The sequence below is a fragment of the Mya arenaria genome, chromosome 10, assembly GCF_026914265.1.
Source record: "Mya arenaria isolate MELC-2E11 chromosome 10, ASM2691426v1".
In the NCBI taxonomy this organism is placed as follows: Eukaryota; Metazoa; Mollusca; class Bivalvia; order Myida; family Myidae; genus Mya; species Mya arenaria.
In genome coordinates, this window is record NC_069131.1 from 2,744,745 (window position 1) to 2,764,645 (window position 19,901).

General features: G+C 33.7%; 1 protein-coding gene across 1 annotated transcript; it reads right to left on the reverse strand.

The window, feature by feature from the left end:
- Positions 1-5,170: 5,170 nt before the first annotated feature.
- Positions 5,171-7,613, reverse strand: LOC128205938 (uncharacterized). Its single transcript, XM_052908003.1, has 2 exons — positions 6,911-7,613; positions 5,171-5,846 (listed from the first exon to the last, which is right to left on the reverse strand). Exons 1-2 carry the CDS (start codon positions 7,611-7,613, stop codon positions 5,218-5,220), a joined length of 1,332 nt encoding a protein of 443 aa, XP_052763963.1. The 3' UTR covers positions 5,171-5,217.
- Between the last annotated feature and the right edge of the window lie 12,288 nt (positions 7,614-19,901).

Genomic DNA, 19,901 nt, shown 5'->3' on the forward strand with positions numbered 1-19,901 from the left:
ATACGGCCCATGTTAGATGTTGCTTTCCCAAACTAGTCTAGAGAATTGGTCAGTGAACGACGTAGATTAGCCCATGGCCCCTTATAGAGCAAATAAAGAAGGGAAGATCAAATAATAATCTGTCTTAAATTTAATTCAGAACGTTTTTTTAATAAATATAAAGCGTTAAAATAATAGTAAAACTATTTATCGCTGCGCTTAGTACTTAAAATTTATGACATCGTACTAAAATGATCAAAATCTTCGTAAATTTATGAAAGTTTATTTCTACTTAAGTGTTTGTGTATGTACATTGTATTCAAATGCATTCCATTAATCACTCAAGAAAATTCGAATAGAAAAAGCAGATGAATGTCCCTATATATTGTCCGAAACTAAGAACATATCCGAAATTCCTATGTATAAAAAGTAAGATCACTACATGTGACAGAACGACTGGGTGCAAGTAATCAGTGCACAGAATACTACCTTACAACACAATCGATATATACTAGTAAATACCACGTCTAAGTACATAAGAAATGCATGCCAGTCTGCAGGTTAAACAACCACTTTAGTATCCTATAGTACGAATTTCGGCAGCTACGTCACTTCTCTATTAATACCAATAATATGGGGATGATGTTTGTTGAAAGCTGTTCTGGATAAACTGATAAAAAAGAGGTATATCGAATAAAACGATAATATATGACATAAGAAAATGCAATCCCCTCTATTCAAACGTTTATCTTTTTTATCAAAGGGTAAATATTAAGTTTGCTGAAATTACCCGCTTTTCGAGTCAGGGTAGATTAATTATATATCGTCATTATCGTACATTTATTGACTTATCATGTTTTTGTAATGCAAAACACTACATGGACAAGTCAACAATTTTGTTGTTTTTTAACAGATGAAGGAGATTAGCGACGCGTGTCCACCAAAGACCCCGTCGTTCATTAACGCGTTGGGCGCAGGCAGAGAAAACAAGCACGCCAGCATGAAGAAACTGTAGAACACAAGTACTTCAGCATGAAGACAGTATCGAACACATGCAAGCCTGCATGTACAAAGTATCGAACGCCTGCACACCAACATAAAACTACTATCGACCACAAGCACGCCAGTAACTGCCAGGGACTGAAGAACAAATACGACAGTATAACAACTGTGAAAAGACTAGCCCATTGAAATCCATTATTATAATGCAATGTATCATACAATGTACATATTTTAGCCAAAAACATTTAAAGAGAGAGGTATGAATATTAGCTCTAAGCTATCTCCTCAATCCTTAATTATTATGTTTTAATGTAATTTATGTATTGCATTTGCTTAATGTACATATATACCATAAATATTGTTTAAACAAAATAAACATTTAAATAATTCCACCTGATAGAAGTGTTGTAAAACGTTTCTTGTACGACAGTTACCAGCAGCAGTTGATGCAAGTAAATCTGCAGTTGATTATAATAACATTGGCAAATAATTCCAGGAACGTTTTTGCCTATTGGAAATCTCACACACGGATTCATTGCCATGCGTTCTTTCAATTTCCTTAACGTTATAGCCATGTGGTATGTTTAATCCATGAACCATTAGTCACAACCATTCACTCCTATCCATTCACTGACACAGTGATTTGATGGGAATGAACCCCTGCTTTGTCAGTTGTCCTGTACAAAATGTAGTGACATCGAAATGTTTGAGTACGAATAACATGCCAAGAAAAGTACCCAAACGAAAAGAAAAGTTGCAACAAAAACATGCAGATTACTCTCTAATCGTTCAACTGCAACCATAATTTTCACCTGAACATGCGACCAGTTGAAGAAATTTGTTCAAGTTTCCGAATGTATCCTAAAATGTCACTACAGGTCAAAATACACCAAAGCAGGAGTTTATTCCCATCAAATCACTGTGTTCACTGACGCTGCTATCAACAGTAAGTCCCGTGTCCACGCAATGCAGATTGTAAAAAAATAGAACAATTGTTTGTTTGGTGATCTTACATTAAAACGAACATTTTGTTCTGTTCTGATATTGCTTTTAGGAAGTACATTTAAAGGTCACACTCGGCCGGGTTAAAACAGCGGTTGACTTGCGTGTGAAGTTTGATTTTAATATCTGACCACAGTTGAGATTGTTCCAGGTTTATTTGTTGACAAGTAATAGATATTTAGGCGTTGATTACTCAGGGACATTTACGTGGTTGGGTTTATTTTACTAGTTAATGCAAAACAAGTTTGTCATGTGGATGTGTGCTAAATGGGTTCTATATGATGATGTTCGCAGATTTTGTTGTAAAGTTTGAATGAGTGTTTTCATAAATAAACTAGGAAACTGGCCTCCACACGATAAATGAACGACTCGTCAAAACAGGCTTTTAAAAATGTTCAGTTTAGAAATAGAACAGCAGAACCGATCATTAATGAACGTTTTTTATAATATGTTTATTAGGGAATTTAACCTCATTGGACAATGATATTTTACAAATAGTATCACAAGCATAAGCATATTTTCCACAGGCAGACATACAACATTTGACCAAAGATTATGCACGTAATGTCCTAGCATAGACAACACATCTAACATATAAAACACTATCAATACATCCTCAGCCATTTGTATAAAACTTTGATCAATTGATACTGATATATCATGGTTCGTTTGTTCTTACAAAAGTTACGATCGGTTTATAGTGATGACTGGATAAATATGGACCAAATAAAAAAAACGTTCTCTAATTTTGACCAGAGAATTAACCAGTTTTATACAATTGGCTGCCGATAAAAGTTTTCTTTGCTATTCGCTTAAGTTGACTTTTTAATTAATAACCATTACGTTACAAACGAAAAATCTCAACTACATGTGATGTTACGACATATATTTTGTACTTTGAATACAAAAACAAATATAAGTGTGATTCGTGGTCATCAAACTGGACAAGTGGGTTTTCCCCGGGTGTTCCGGCTACCCCCCCCCCCCACACACACACTCACACACACAGCACATGACCACTTTATTGCGAAACATCGTGCCAACGAGAGGGATTAATATACTTTTGTAATGACTTGTCGTAACTTCTTTCACTATTATTGTGAATACGTAAGTTTAAACTAATTGTAAACCAAAGCAAAGAATATTCATCAAGATGGCATAAACTAATTCAGTCAAACTGTCAACAAATATAAAATTCATACAAGTAAAAGATGTACCCATGCACAACAAATGCTTCGATCATATTATCATTATCATGATATACCAAAAAGAGAATATACATTGTTAGCATATCGATTAAAATGGAAACATAAACAGTTAGTTCAGATACGTGCACCTATGTATATAGACTTACAAACATCAAGTCATCGAGAATGGGCACACACTTATTACGAATTACATGCGGCATTTAGTTACATTTTCATAGAGAAGTGTGTAAACAGTCAAACCCCGATTAGATTGCCTGTGTTGCTTGAACCGAATGTTAAAGACCGATTTCTTTCTACTAGAGGTAAGGCATTCAGTTACGTCCAGTTTTCTTTTGTTCATTGATTTCAATAAATACATGGATCAGGTAGTAACAAATAATAACTATCTCAATAAAGCGACTGAGTCTAGTCATTGTAATAGTTTGGGCTTTATTCCTAAAAAATATACATTCATATAAATTGAGAGGTATTCCAAAATTGAATTTGTATGATCACAATTACGCCACATTTTACATTGTACAATTTAAAAAGAATCATTCCAAATCAAATCACTATTATAAATGTTAAAACCCCCCAATAATTATAGTTATAGTTGAAAGGAACAATAAACAAAACAATATATGAATGTGTTAACAGGCATTCCATACAACTATCCATACAGTAGCGTTAACGAAAACTATTAGGGTGTCTTAAATTCTCAGTATTCATAAGTTTCTCATTTTTAAACACAAGAGTTTCAGTAAAATTCTGATATAAAATGTCTTCATTTCTTTATTAAAGATATATCACTCGAAATTGTTTTAGATAAGATTAACTTTTGGGTTGTGTAAACAGAAAGGTCTTATGTAATATCATTATTATGTACCGTTCCAAGTCTGTCCCTAACAATCCTTGCTAGACATTCCTATCTTTCATATAGTATATATGCACTGTATTGTTTGTGGAGTTTTGTGCTGTTGTTCCATTTTTCTTGTTTGCCATTTAACGGGGCTTATGTTTAAACGTTTGCCTACTGAGCCTGTTTCTGTAGTGTTTCACATTAGTATTATTAACTCAAATTTACCACTAATATCAACATATTTATATTATGAAATATTATTTATCGGACGTCTGTCAGGTATGTAAAACTATCGAGGTCAAGAATGTTTCGACGAATGAATATTTTCTTTCTTCGTAAAAAGATGCGACACAATTAGAAACTGTGCATGGAGCAAAACAATCTAAAATTACCAAAACAGTCCTGTTATAACAAAGGGAAAGTTATTTTTGACATTTCCTGAAGATGGATGAATGTTTTCTTTGTTTCCGAAACACAATAACAATAGTGCATAGGGAAAAAATAGAATTACCAACACAGTCTTTTAATTACAAGTAATGTTAGGGAAATGAATTGCTGAAATTTCCTGAAGATGTCATTTTTACCATATTCAGTAAAGATATATATAAGTCTCATGAAGTCTGACTCGTAAAATAATCTGAATAAAGTTATTCCAAGCTAAGCAAATTTTAACAACCGAAACATCCAGATTATGAATATTGTGAACATTTGATAGAAGACCAAGTTGTTTTAAGACAGAAAAAAACACAGATATGATGTTTGATGCAGAATGGTATAAATCGGTAGATATATTGAAGCTCCGGCAAACATGAATTTAGCATGTTTAAGGGGGAGCGCCTTTTTTGACTTGGGTTATAATGTTGTTTGTATATAACTGAATAAAATATATCAAAAACCATAGAAGGTAATATACTGCAAAACGTTGAATTGTTGTAAACAAAATACATGTACCTGCGTTCATAACAGGAGCTCATTTCCGTTGTACGTCAATATTTACTAAAATCAATTATTTAAATGGTACAGACTACGGAGACAAGCCCAGTAACAAAATTTTTTAACAACTATTGATAATCGAAAGTACTAATACACGTTTGGATTACCTTTACTGAATGTAATTTAATATAATATTAAATAACCGTAACTTGATGTAAGTGATCGTGCTGCTCAAGTGTCTAATATATATGTCCTTTACTCTTTACTGCTTGTGTCCATTTCTCGAGTAGATGGCCTTTCTTCATGGTTTGATGTGTTCGAAACTTTATTGCTTTGTTGCTCTAGCATTGTAAATAGTCTTCTAAAATTATCGTCAATTCGCTGATCTAGCCGTGAATACATGGTGTCCATTCTTTGTTCCAATCTTTTTTCCAGGCTCTGCATAGCTTCACTATTTTGTCTCGGAGTGTTGTAAAACGAATGAAACTTTGTGACGTTGCAATGTTTAAGAATAGGAGAAATCGGGGATATAATAGCAATTGAGGTACCACCTACCCCTCCCGCCACCATTCCAACACATTTTAAATCGTCTTTGTCTTCATCAATAAACACAAGAGCTCCTGAGTCACCGTGGTTAGCAAACATCTTGTTTTGACCAATGTCTATTGGAGACACCTCGAATTGGTTCATTAGTGTAATCTGGTATTTATCAGGTGTTTTCCAATAAAAAGGAGCTTCCTTTACGGCTGTTGGAGTTTTAAGGTTCGCTTTGCCTGTTGTTGATCCAGATGTTCGCCCAAATTTCCACAAAGGCTTGCCGGCTGCTCGGGTCAAACCACAAACGTTTCCACCCTTAAACGTATATCCTACATCACGCAATTTGTCTGTAATAACAAAGAATAGTAAGCTACTAAATTGATCTTCTTTCCCAGTATTCTTATCATAGTTATCATACGTGATTGTATAAAGTTTCAATATAATACATGAAGAGTTATTGACTGATACAATTATGCTAACATGCAACACTTCAACCATGAATCGAATAAAAGAAGGGGAAAATTTAAACCACATGCAAGGCAGAGTTATCTTACTTGATTAGTTAAGTAGATTATATGGTTAAAATCCCTTGTATAAAGTTTCAATGCTAAACATGATGCATTTGCATAAATCTGGTTAAAAAAACTGCTATTATTTGCCTTAAATCCATAAAACAATTAATTTAAATTAAATAAAATTTAGTCAAGAAGGTACCGATGTATTCAGTCTCAATTCAGTACATCAAGTATTTGCTGAGATATTGATATATGTATGCTTATATGCAAAACCTTAACCAGAAAATCATTGTCAAATAATAAAGGGCAATCATTAGCAGAATTCTTCGAATGCGTCATCATATGTATTAGTTTCGAACTCTACTGTCCAATTGTTTAATATCCAGAATAAACATCACAAAAATCGATATTATTGGCGAACCCCACGGTTCAAATTCACGGATTTCTTTCGACTAATAACAAAAAGACTATTCACAAATTATCGTGCTATAAACTATGTAAAAAAGCTTTAAAATACGGCAAAATAAAGTCTTTAATTTACACTTTTCTCCAAATGTAATAAGTAAAGATACAGATAATATGATATGGGTATTTTAAAATTCATTGAATGAGGCATTACTTCAATCAAATGTTATTTAACCGAATACAATTTTTCGCTTGTCATTGCACTGTTTGAATCATATATTTCGTCAATAATTGTATTGTATTTCATCTTCCTACATTTAAATGTTAATCGTTTGAAAATATTTATTTGTCTGAAATATGAAACATGTATAAGATAAGTATTGTTATGATGCAAAGCGGCAATGTTTTATTTTCCATATAATTGTTTGCAATATGTATTACTCCTGGAATGCTAGCTTATAATAAATAAATTATTTAGCTAATGATATTACCGTTAATTTTCTCAGCAGGAAAATTTCCGTCTTCTGGATATTTGTTTTCTATCTGGAACAACGCAACATCGAAACCTGATTCCAAATGACTGCCCACTTGATAAAGTACTTCCACAAGTTGACCAACCTCAACGCCATTTCGAAGTTTCGCAGGTTGAAACATTCTTCGCCCACGACTGCCTTCAGGCCATTGTGTTAACATAAGCCGTCCATTGTTCTTTACACAAGCATCATACTCCGCATGATCCAGACATATGTGTCCGCTAGTTATTCCACACAGTCCATATTCTGGGTGATCTATAAAGCCACCAAGAGTTCCAATATCTGTGCTTTCCTCTCTTCCTAGTTCACATCCCATCGGTAATGTGTCATGTGACTCATGCGCTAAACGTCCAAAGGTAACAAAAGCACCTTCCATCACGTCTGTACTTATGCCATTCAATTTTGCCGGAAGTGGATCATCCTTTATATAGATAAAGTCCTTGGCATGAACACAGAACACGATGCAGCATTCAGGTTCCCGCACAAACGATTGAAGAATCTCTTTGTCATTATTTCTTCTAGATTTCAGTGGAGAAGCTGTGATGACACTCAAATACTTATGAGCCTTGAGCAAGGGTTTAGCCCATTTTCCAATGGCAACTGCTATGGGCCTTTGACATTCGTGTGAAATGCCATGACCTTCTTCCTGTACCGTATCCATTAATGTATTCAATTCATTGCTAAACTTGTGGAGAAACCTTATTTCTACAGAATATGCAACCGCATCGCATATAATGGCTATATCGGTCGTTTTACTCAATGTTAACACAAATATAATTTCGTTTTCTTGTTCGACTTTAAATGCTGGATAAATATGAAGTACCTTATTGTTCGAACACAATATATTATCAATTTTTTCTTTCAAGTGATAAACAATCAAATCGCATGCACGAGATACATTTTCAGATTTCCTTCCATGCAGGCAACACAATTCGTTCAACTGCGTTTGAGAATACAGTGATTCTTTGATGTATTCTTTAAATTCATCGGCTTCTTTCTTGTCTTTCAATTGGACTAGAAAAAAGTAAAAACTTATTTCAGTTCATGATATTGCAACATGATTAGCCCTTTTTACTTAATCAAATATCTTATATGTGAAGAGAAATTTATTACTAAGATAATTGTTTTTTCATTGTATCATTTGGTAGACACTGAAAATAAAATACGTTACGCGAATCTCGCAGTTTCAGAAACAGTATCAGTTATTCCCCAATTTTGACCATACTAACTGTGACACTTACCAACGTTAACCCTTGGTTTCGACCGTATTCTGAGTTTTGCCAGAGATTTAGTATCTGTAGATTCCACACATATCACTTTGCCGAAAAAATCTGTTCATTGAGAAATGTTAAAATAAGTTTCAAAATCAATATTTATCCATATGTCCTACAAGGGGTTCAATATTAAACTAATAACATTTAGGTCCAAGTTCATAACAAAATCGGTTAACATATGTGCAAACAACTCAATGTTTATTCAAATTATTCATTAAAATGGTTTATTTCCTCAAATGTTTGAGTGTTTTTCTCTTTCTTTTCTTTTAATTATTAACTCCAATATCGGAGCAGTAACAGTGGGGATGATCTTAAACTTACGGACGTACACATCACAACGCTATACACTTATATCGCACGCTATTTATTAAATAAAATTCTTGGCAATATAGTACGAATTATTTCGCAATCCCCATGATTGAAATAACAAATTTACACCGAAGCGCTGGTAAATAAGGCTGAATCTTTGTCACTGTTCTATTTTATAATTTTCAAAACTCGACTTAAGAATGTTTTTAGAGCATTTGAAGAAATAAAATTGGTTCGAAAGTGTTCTATGACTGTTCAAGAATGTAAAAGAATTATTTTAGAATATCTTTTACAAATGTCCCAGAACTCGACTTTAGAACAATTTGAGAACATTTGAGCAGATTTGGTTATGGAATGCTCTAAGACTGTTCCCGAATATTTTAAGAACACATTTTGATCCAATTTGTGTTCTGCAAGTGTTCCATTTTGTCCCCGATTGATGCTTTAAAACAGTTAAAGAAAACACATGTTCTAGATCAAGTGAATAGTTCTGTTAGAAATGAGTGTGCAGTGGTAACTTTTAAATAAGGTCATATAACTTTATATGAAAATAATGTAACTTATATTATTTGAGTCATGTTTAATGTTACTACAATTGCATGTTTTAAGGTCAATATCGCTATATGATTTTGCAAATACGAAAACAGAAAATGTTGTGCATACATTATTTTCTATAAGGTTTAAGATCACAATGTAAAGCCATTTTTACAAAATTTAAAACAAATATTTATGAAGAGTTCATGAACACTTTTATATACCCCTGAAACTGAAATAGCAACACGCGAGATGCTTGTAAACGTTTAGTTAACTTGATTCTGAGTCCGTCAATTAATTAGAGGTGTTTTATCGCATGTAGGTGTACATGTTTAGGTAAGCATTCCACATTTCCTATTCCTCAGGCTATTTCAGAACCTTAGCGAATGTGTAAGATGGTGTTCTAGAAATAGCAGGCAAGTACAGTAGCATCACGCAACAGTTTAATTATTGATATTTACGAAAACCCTTCCCACTAAGTGTTTATTGTTGCAGTAACTCTTTTTTCCTCCATACCAATTAACACTTAGACCAAAGTCATTGTCAATGCAGAGAGGTGGACATGGGATTTTTACATCATCATTTCAAATATAAGCTCCTAACTCAAGACATTGTATATGGACACACTCCGAAATTGTGAGGGTCACATGGCATCAAATAAAGAAATTGTATGTGGGCTATCATTATTGAAGCACATTACAATACCTCAAACATATTCTTAAGGAGGTATTCCTGACAGCACAAAACACATCCAAAGCTTACAAAAATGAGCTTTTTCGGTTTGATTCACTGTTTTCATTAAAAGTAATCATAAATGGAACAAAAACACCTGACTAAAATTATTTACTTACTATCTGGTGTGCGAGACACAGGTTTGTTGACGTAAGACGCTGGCCTGTCCCGTGGTGAACCCTCACAGGCCTCCAGTTCTACACCAACTGCGCTGGACGGTCGTGACCGTCGATACCGGACATTCAGCTTGGGAAAGGAATGCAGCAGTAAATTAAATGTATTTTGGCTTGTAAAGATATTTGCAATTGCTTCAGTTTTAAGTTTTATCCTTAACAGCTATATCCACGCTAAACTATTTACTCAAATAACTGTTAAACTTAACTAGAATTGTATTTTGTTTGTTTTAACAATAATATGTTAGATGAAAAGTTTGGTCACTGTTAAAAATAATCTAAGAAAAATAATACCATTAAATACAAATGATGGAAAGGTATGTGACTAGATACAACCTGTAAAATCTTCTCTTTTCTGAACAAACCTCCTTCCTACCACTTTCATGGAGATACTTTGTGTTTGCTTAATGTTGTTCCAGTTCTACTTAAGAAAACTCCCTCTGTATTTAAGCTGGCTTATATGATAATGTTTAAGTTAAAAATAAAACATAATAATCAATTTCTAGGGATTTGGCACAAATTTGAGCATTGATGAGTGATTAATTGGTACAGGTGTTTGCCTCTAACCGACGAGGTTGTTGAATTGATCCCTATAGGATGCGAGTGGTCTAGTAGTAATGTGAAAGAGTTACGAGGCAGCAATCCGCGTCGGTTGGGCTGATTCTCTTTCATCCCTTCCTGTGAGAAAAACATATAAAAAATGTTAAAGTGATGCTATCATCTTATCATTTGTTATTTGTTTATCCATTAAAATATTTAAATTCACGTAGCATTAAACACATGTATTATTAAAGCGTATATAATTGTTCCACACAATGGTCGTATGTACTAACACATTGAGTCTGAGATAGATAACTTTGACTAATAAATATTTTAAACTAATTTGGACAATATATATATACGCTATTGCAGAAATTGTGCTTGTTACAGATACAGCAATCTTTACCGGTTTTGCTACTGTTAAAGCATTAATTTGTACAGCATAATTTAAAAACATAATCCGAGATTGTCTCTCAAACTCACACTCAAGTCTTTAGGAAAAATATATACCAAGGATTCTTAAACAACAACAACCATCAAGACAGCCTCATGCTTTCACTTACAGTGTTTTGTCTCTTTTTTCTTATTTTTGAATGCATCGAAACAAAACCTAATTCAGAGAATGGGGGTGAATTGACATATCTCCAATATCAATAAAACGTATTTCCCCTTCCAGAAGCACATTTTTACAAAAGAAATCAGACGTAGGTCACTTACGCTCCACTCCCTATCTTCTCTTCAGTAAAACAAATATCACCCCTACCAAATAAAAAACAACAAAAAGTGTACAAGAAGCACAGTGAGGTCACTTACCCACCAATCCTCTTTCCTCAGTAAAACAAAGATCTCCCTTACAAGTAGAAAACGTGAACAAGACTCACAGGGAGGTCACTCACCCACCACTCCCCCTTCTCTTTCCTCAGTAAACCAATTATCTCTCCTTCCCGGAAGGACAGTTCATCTTTGTTGTCAGCAACACGGTCAAACAGTGACATACAACGCCTGTATCCCGGCTTTATAGGCTGCAATGACATTTGAACAGTATATGATGATGACTGTAGTTTAAACTTGTTTTTTTTTTCAATTGTAAAGCAAGTTATTACAACATTATTTTCTTCATTGTCGTTAGAAGATTGTTACGCGAGTGTGGTCATGTTTTGTCTTCATTGCTTGACTTCATTGAACTTTGATTTTACTGCAAAGCACAAGGTTGAGATAAGTTAAACATTCGCAATTTTATTATAATGAACGCTAGTACTTGTTTAATTTCTAACCTTTATTACCAAAGTATCACAGGCAATGGTGTTCGCTTTACCAGTTTTTCTTTCTTGATTAAAGAACATTTAGTTTCAAATATTAAAGTAACAGTTATGGGACTGCAAACGATCAAAATATAACAAATAATGACGTGTGCAAAGTATCATGTTAATGTTTGATCGTTTTATAGGACCAGTAATTGTTTTGAAAAACAATAACAGTGACACCAATACTATAACAACACCACAACTCTTTCATCAAACAGTCACAGAGAAAAGCTTGAAATCAATATAGTCAAAAGCTCACTGGAAAAACTTCAAGGGTTATTCAAATGTTGTTTTTCTCAAATGACATTTATATACAATGAGACACGTTCGCTAAATACCTTCCTTGGTGCAGGAGTAGGTCGGTTCGTTTTCGGGACATCTGAGGTAGGAGGCTTCCAGCTATCTAGGGAAAGGGAAAGATTTTGTATCGATACTTTGTAGATACAAACATTCACATTAATTAAAAGAAGCCATGAAACTCATTTTCAATATAAGACTTACAATCCGGTACAATTGAGTTTGTATTTTACAATTCCCCATCCGAAAGGGCCCGCGGTATTGGTTCTATAACTAGCTCATCAGAAGCATGTTTCTCACCTCTTACAGTAAAATTATATTTTTTTATAAAAGTAAAGAAAAACTGATATGACACGTAAATGTCAGAAATGATATAAAGCATACATACATAACACTTTATGGAAACAAATATACTAAAACGAATTTTCAACTAAAATAAGCCCTCTAAGTGTTGGTAATGGTTTGATGTAAAGGGTTCATATACACGTATAATTATGGAGGTTACTTAAGTAAATAACCTGGTAAAATGACATGTTTCCCATACACAAAGATAATTTTGCTTTACTTGGTACAATCAAGAGACCTAGATACCCCTTTAACAAACGGTTAAGTTTGTAAAGCTATTGTTTGCTGAAGGCAAGTGAGTCTTCGGGAAAAGATAAATTGTTTTATGAGTATTTAAATCAAGGATGAGATACCTTTCAGCTCTAGGCGCGGACGGGTACCAGTCACGTGTTAAACATAGTAACTGTTGCTGTTCCCGTCCGCGCGGAGAGCTGGTTGAAACAGTATTTATTTCAAAAATAACATTATATTGATATACATAGTTATAGCATATTCAATGTTAAATGGTTGACGGAGGTAGTAATTGAAAGGTAGACAAATGAAATATGCACAAAACAAAATAATTTAAAAGTATTGAGAAGAACGCTATGGTAGCTTATACTTTGCCTCGCTTCTATCACTCTTTCAGTCAGCTTGTAACCGTGTAATTTTTGCAATTGTTTGTATGTTTATGTAATCGTTATAATTTGATGATTAATGTGAAAAGTGAACGTAAACTAAATAAAATAGTAGGTGGTAAAATGCGCTTGGGATATGAAAGAAAGTTATGTTAGGAGCGGGAAGAGGGGGGATGCATGGATTGGTCAGGTCAGTTGTAGAGTCAAGGTTGTTTTGATTGATCTTAAGGAAATTAAAAACGTTTAGTTTGACGAACGTAGTGCTGAACGTGATTAAATATCGTTTTTCTGGTCCGTGGCGTTTTTGGATTCAAACAATATAACTTGAAGTGACATTGGTCTTATAGGAGGCAGTTTTTCGAATAGGTGATGCCTTTGTGCATGATATAAGGAACAGTTGAAAAAGAAATGGTAGATGTTCTCAATTTCACCACATTGGCAATTTGGGCTATTGATAACGTTTTTAGGGAAGAAATTTTCATTAAGATAACTACAGTGTATCCGCAGCCTTAAATGTGTGACACTCAATATGCATTCAGCCCCATAGTAGAATTGAGGAACTGTTTGTTTATTCTTGTTAAGGTTGAACTTGAAGAAGAGCAAGGTTGGAGAGGAACGAACTGATTCCGGAAGTGCATTCCACGACGATACTGTAGTTGGTAGGAATGAATTCGATAACAGTTGAGTTTTATTAGAAATACATGTATTACGAAGATAAACATAATTCCGAAGATTGAAGGAGGTTGTATCACCAGCCCGAGACGAAATAAGTGAAGTGAGATAAGGAAATGAAACATCTTATTAAAGAGTGTGAGTTTATGTGTCTTCATTCTCTCCTTCAGAGGTTCAAGTCCTGTTTCAATATAAAGATAAGAAATGGTGACCTTCTCTAGGTATTCTTCATCGGCTTGCGTTAGATTGTCCCAAATAACGGCGGCATATTCTAAAAGAGGCCAAATAAATGTTTTATATAGTACTTCTAGCGATTTGCGATCAAGGCCGTATTTGAATGATCACATGAGGTACATTGCCAGGCCTTGGTTTTTACGGACCAACTATAAACTAAAATATTGCATTTGTAAAATGTACATTGTTATAATGATATTTCTCCAAACATGAAGATAGAGAGGTTGGTTTGTGGTCACCAAGCCAAGTTCATGCCATGAGCAGGCAATGTAGACTATGACTCCCAGATGTTAATGAGAAGTAACTTACACTATTTGAAGATTATCCATAAAGAAAAGATGGGTGGATGAGCCTGACTGTTTGTTTTTCGAGAGATGAGAAGTGATTCAGTTTTCGCCGAATGATACAAGCCACCTTTCTGCCCACATATGGATCTTTTCCATGTCACCATTCATCCTATAAGACCGCCAGTGGTGTTCATTGTTCGAAAGTCTGGCTCTTCTATATGATCTATATTGTCCTTGACGGATTAACTTACGAATGAATGAAACCAGGGGGATCCTGAGTGCGAATCGTAATTAACTTTGACGGTATAAATATTTCACAAAATGTCATATGTTGATAAGTGAAATTATTAGCGTACATATCGATATTTTTGTGGAAACATGAACTCCAGTCAAAAGATTACACGAGCGATCGAAGTTCGACATATTCCCCTTGTGAACATTTCTAGACTTTCCGTTTAAATGTTGATCCGACCGTTTTGTTAAATTTCAATATGCAATAAATAGGGCAGTGATAACGAATTAACTGACCCAGAAATGGCTTCCATACACCACATTTTAAAACAATCTCTGATGATGAAACTATAAATAAGTCGAGAAGAGATTCTGAGTTTTGATAAAATGAGTAGCGTCACGGATGGCTTGTGAGAGACTGAATTGTTGACATACGGACTCTTTTGTCGATATTATGATTTATTCACATAAAGACATCCTGTAATGACTATGTCTTTAATACCAGTATTTACCACGAGTGATATTGAGATGGTAATGGATTCAAGAACATATGAACTTTAATTAGGCGGTCTGTAAAAAGTACCCTAAAGAAGAAGTTTAGTTTTAATGCGTTATTCGAGCCAAAGACATTCTACATCATTAACCTCAAGATCACGTCGCTCTAATACAAATATGTCAGATTTGATGAAGACAATGACACTTCCATGTGGGACAGTAGATCTGTCTCTTCTAAAAGGCGTATGAAAGGCAGGAAACTGCAACTCAGAAGATTCAACGTTGGACGTGAGCCATGTTTCACTAAACGCTAAGATATCAAAGATAAGTCAGCATACAAAATGTCTTTTTTGCCAAATAAACTTTGAACATTGTAATGTACTATACTTAAACTGCCATGAACCGCACTAGAAGCTTCGGAAGAGGAGGTCGACAGAGATGATATACGAACGGGATTTTCGGAGAGGAATAAAAGGGAATAGAAAGAGAAAGAGCTGAAGAGCGTGTGCCGGGTCCGGCCGCATGCTCGAAAGTACCGTCGAAGATCTGTGAGTCGGTAAATCAACAGTATTCTTTGTAGAGTCATTGAGAAATGCTTAACCGCGACTAGTTTTTGCTTGTTACGCTATTGCACACGGAGATTACCTCTATCTTAACATACATGCGAGGTATACAGTTGTTTTATTGAATTATTCTTGTAGACCTGAACTCGTTTCCCTACATATATCTCAAGCCGAAATCTTCTAACCTTCGTAACTTGTGAATGATAAAGATCGTATGAAATATTAAAATAATTAATATGTAAACATATTCGACTAAACGTGGATTAAGTGTGTATTATGTGTGTCATAGAGTACCAAAACACATTTATCTTTATAATTCTCAGTTCAAGAGATTCCCCTAGGGACCGAATCGCTCGAATCTTATAGCTCGACTAGCCAGAACTGCAGTCCGAATAACCGTGAAACAAATAGAAAGTGTTAACGATTTTATTTTTTTCTTGTTACATTGAATTGCACCCGTTGTTTTAATCTTCATTCCCAAACTCTGTATGGCAAAGGTTAACAAACAGTGAACACGTTGTTGTTAACTTAGAAAATAAATAAATGTACACCAAGGTTAGCACCGCAGTTATTTGATGACTTTGTGTTGTATATTATTACATACAGTGTGACATATAGTTATTTACAAAATATACGCAGCTGGAAGGGATACATATGAAAGTTTGAAAAGCAAGACTTGGTGTAAAACAATCAACTTTAAACGCTTATGTTTATAGTGAATTGGGTAAATACCCTTTCCAATACCAAGTAGATATAAACGCATTTTAAAATTTTGGGTTAAACTAAAGAACAATGTATAATACAACAAATCGGTCATTAAAGATATTTTGTTAAATATTGATAGTGATATATATCAATCGGGTTTAGTAATGTCAAAAACTTTCTTACACGAGGATGCACAGATAAATGAAACCCAACATGATTATGTGAATATATATGCAAAAAGCTACAGTCAAGACTTTGTATCGAGTCACCAAGCAGCAAAGAAATTTAGGTATAATTGTCAGTTGGCGATTATCAATCTACGTCATTTGAATATCATTTATATAGTTTGAGCCTATGACAACACACAATTCATCCAAAGTATACTAATCTAGAAACTTTAGTTTGATTAGGAAAAATAATAATGATAAGTACATAACTTTAAAGCAAAAAGAGCATAAATAACTATTACTATATACTTACCCCTTGGTTTGGATGGTACATGGATGAACGGGTGCGGCCTGGAGGCCAGATCTGTAAGCTGGTGTAAGAAATACAATAGTATATATGTTTATTTGGATTTAGGGTTATATTTTTAATTAAATCCGTTCAAAATTATTCTCACGTTAAACATTATCCACAAATATAACTAAAATTTAATTGTATAACGTATATGAATTACTAACATGGCAATGTTAGCTTAAGTTATTGTAAAACGTTTGGAAAAAATACAGGCATGTGCTTAGATACAATATGAGAAAAATACACATACATCTAAATCGTCATTTTTGCAGTCCTGACCCTTGTCCTGAACAAAGAAGATTACGCATTCGTACATACACAATTTATTGGGTAGATAACATATGTAATACTTGAACCATAATTGCTGAAACGTTGTAGTTAATTTGTACTAAATACATCATGTGAGATATACCAGGAGTGCGAGGGAAACGTTTGAACTCTGTTAATGCAAATTGTCAGTCTTTCACCGTTGTCTTTAAAAACAAGCATTTCTTTCTGTTGCAGTTGTCAATTCATTCATTATATACATGTACAATAATATTGTATACATTATATTATAAATACATTATGTACAACACTTTAACAATTCATGATAAACTATGTAGTAACCATAAGTATTTCAACTTAAATACTGTGCATTTGATAAGGTACTCACATTTAATTATATACATATATATTCGTCGAAATCACAAACGGGTAGGGTCCAACACACGGGTTTAATTTTATCGAAACGATGTCGGCATAGCGGAACCTCACGCAGATACGACTATGTTGTGATTCAATATAGTATTGTTATGCACGAGAAAACTCATACACAAACCTGACGTCATCATCGTTCACACTCGTCACGGAATGTCGTCCTATAATTAGTGCTAGGCGTATGCGAGCTTGTTTTTAAATGCTAGTATTGATCCAATAAACAAATTAAAAGATGATAAATGAATATGTTAAATGTCAAACGTGTAGCCAAGATAAATCTGGATGAAAAATTGATTATTTTGTATTACTAATTATTAGAATTTGCTTGATGATACATGGTTTCATGATACATTGATATTAATATCACCCACGTCTTATTTGCTTTGATCGTTTTAAAGATGGGGTGCAGACCACGCTTCGCTGTTGACAATGACATTTTACGTGGTGGTTTTTTTTTGCTAATTGTTGTGTGATAATTGCAGAAAATTCATATTACAAACACAGAAAGTTTCAATAAAATATAAAGATATGATATAGCATCGAGTAAATGTTCGAACATTTGTTTTCGACTAATGATTTGTACGAAAGCTCGAGCATTTATATTCTGTAAAAAACATTTAATAATGGGATGGTCATTTCCCTACTATATGGCAAGCTGTGTTTAGATCCAAAACATCTTTATTTTTTAAAGATATGCAATTTTTGTTCTTAGATCAAATAATTAATTTGATACACTTTATTTGTTTATAAGAGAAGTACTCGCTTTTTATCAACAGGAAACTATTATAACTGATTTAAAAACAGTTCTTAAAGTTGATATTGTGACTCCTTAATTTGCAGTGAAAATGCTGTTTTTTCACTGATGAAACTCCATATTTCCCCCAAAATTCTAAAATTAAGTTGTTTTTTTTGTTTTGTAAAAGCTATATCTACAAAGTGGTTGTTTATTAGAGGTGCGATGGGTATTTCTGAGCTATACTATATTCATATATTGTGAAAACCACACCTTAAATAGAACAACGCCTGCCCGTCTTTGGTAATCTATTTTTGAATATGTCGATCTTTGAGATTTGAACAATAAATTAACCTGCCTCTTTGTGGAACCACACACATTTGTTAGACCCTGCCTATTTGTGAGTCTTACATATATATTCCCAAAACAAGTGAGAACGCAAACATTTAAATATTAATGCAGAAAGCTACAGAAACAAGCTCAGTAGCAAAACGTTTAAACATAAACCCGGTTTAATGGCACTGGGAAAACACCAAAGACATAGAACACAAAATCACAAACAAAAAACATAGAAGAACAGCAAAACAACCTCCAAAAACAGCACAGTGCATACATACTTTATAAAAAAAAACAGGTATGTTTATCAAGAATTGTTAGGTACCACATTGGAACGGTCAGTAAAATGTAAATTTACTGGGGGTTTAAACCAGTTTATGTGCACAAACCTCACTCTTATCCTAACAATCCTTAATAAAGATAAAACGCAAAAGGTCAATCTTATCATAGTATGCATAAACTTGAGAAAACTTATCAATAAAACAAATAATAATAAACGTATAGGTAAACCCCAAGTACTTCTATGATTAGAGATCCTAATTTTATCTGCAGACGGAGGGAAACAATTCCGAGCACCTAATGCAAAAACTTTTCAAAGATACGATGCAGTCATTGTTAGAAACTATAAACATCCCACACAGTCTGCCTTATATATTTTATATAATAAAAGGTTTAAAACTGTGTGATCATAGAGTTTCATAATAAAACGCATCATTGTACTAAAACTGGGAACAAATAAGGAAAACATTATTAAAAACAAAAGGGCCCTGAAGGCCCTGTATCGCTCACCTGATCCAATAAAGATCTTTAAGAATAACATTTTGACCAATTTTCATGAAGATACAGTTATAAATGTGACCTCTAGAGTGGTAACAAGCTTTTTCTTGAATTTGACCTGGTGACCTGGATTTTGCCTGCACATGACCCAGATTCGAATTTTCTTTAAAACATCACCGTAAAAATCGAGATGAGCAATACTATTAGCAATCAGCGATTAAGACTACTATTGTACTTTGATATGAGATTATAATGACCATTAACAAATTTTGATAAAGTTTTCCTTAATTTATAATATCTTAAACCCTGTTTTTGAAGTTTTTGAGTAATAAGTTTACTGCGAAAGCTGAAATTATTTACATCTGTACATATTCTAGCAAATCTTATCAACTGTGCAATAAAAACACCATATGATGGTGAACTAGGAACATCACCATCTAAAGAAGGGTAATTGATTATTTTAAAATTAAAATCATCACGTTTATCATAAAGATTGATACTCAATATATCTTCAAGTTTAATGAATTATGACTATTTATATAACTACCTTCATGTTTCGCCCAATGTATTGAC

What these genes read in the sequence shown, in the direction of transcription:
- LOC128205938 (XM_052908003.1), bottom strand. Translation starts at nt 7,613, where the DNA reads ATGGATACGGTACAGGAAGAAGGTCATGGCATTTCACACGAATGTCAA. An exon ending in TCCTGCTGAGAAAATTAACG is followed by an intron (nt 5,847 to 6,910) that starts GTAATATCATTA and finishes TTGTTATTACAG; the next exon opens with ACAAATTGCGTGATGTAGGA.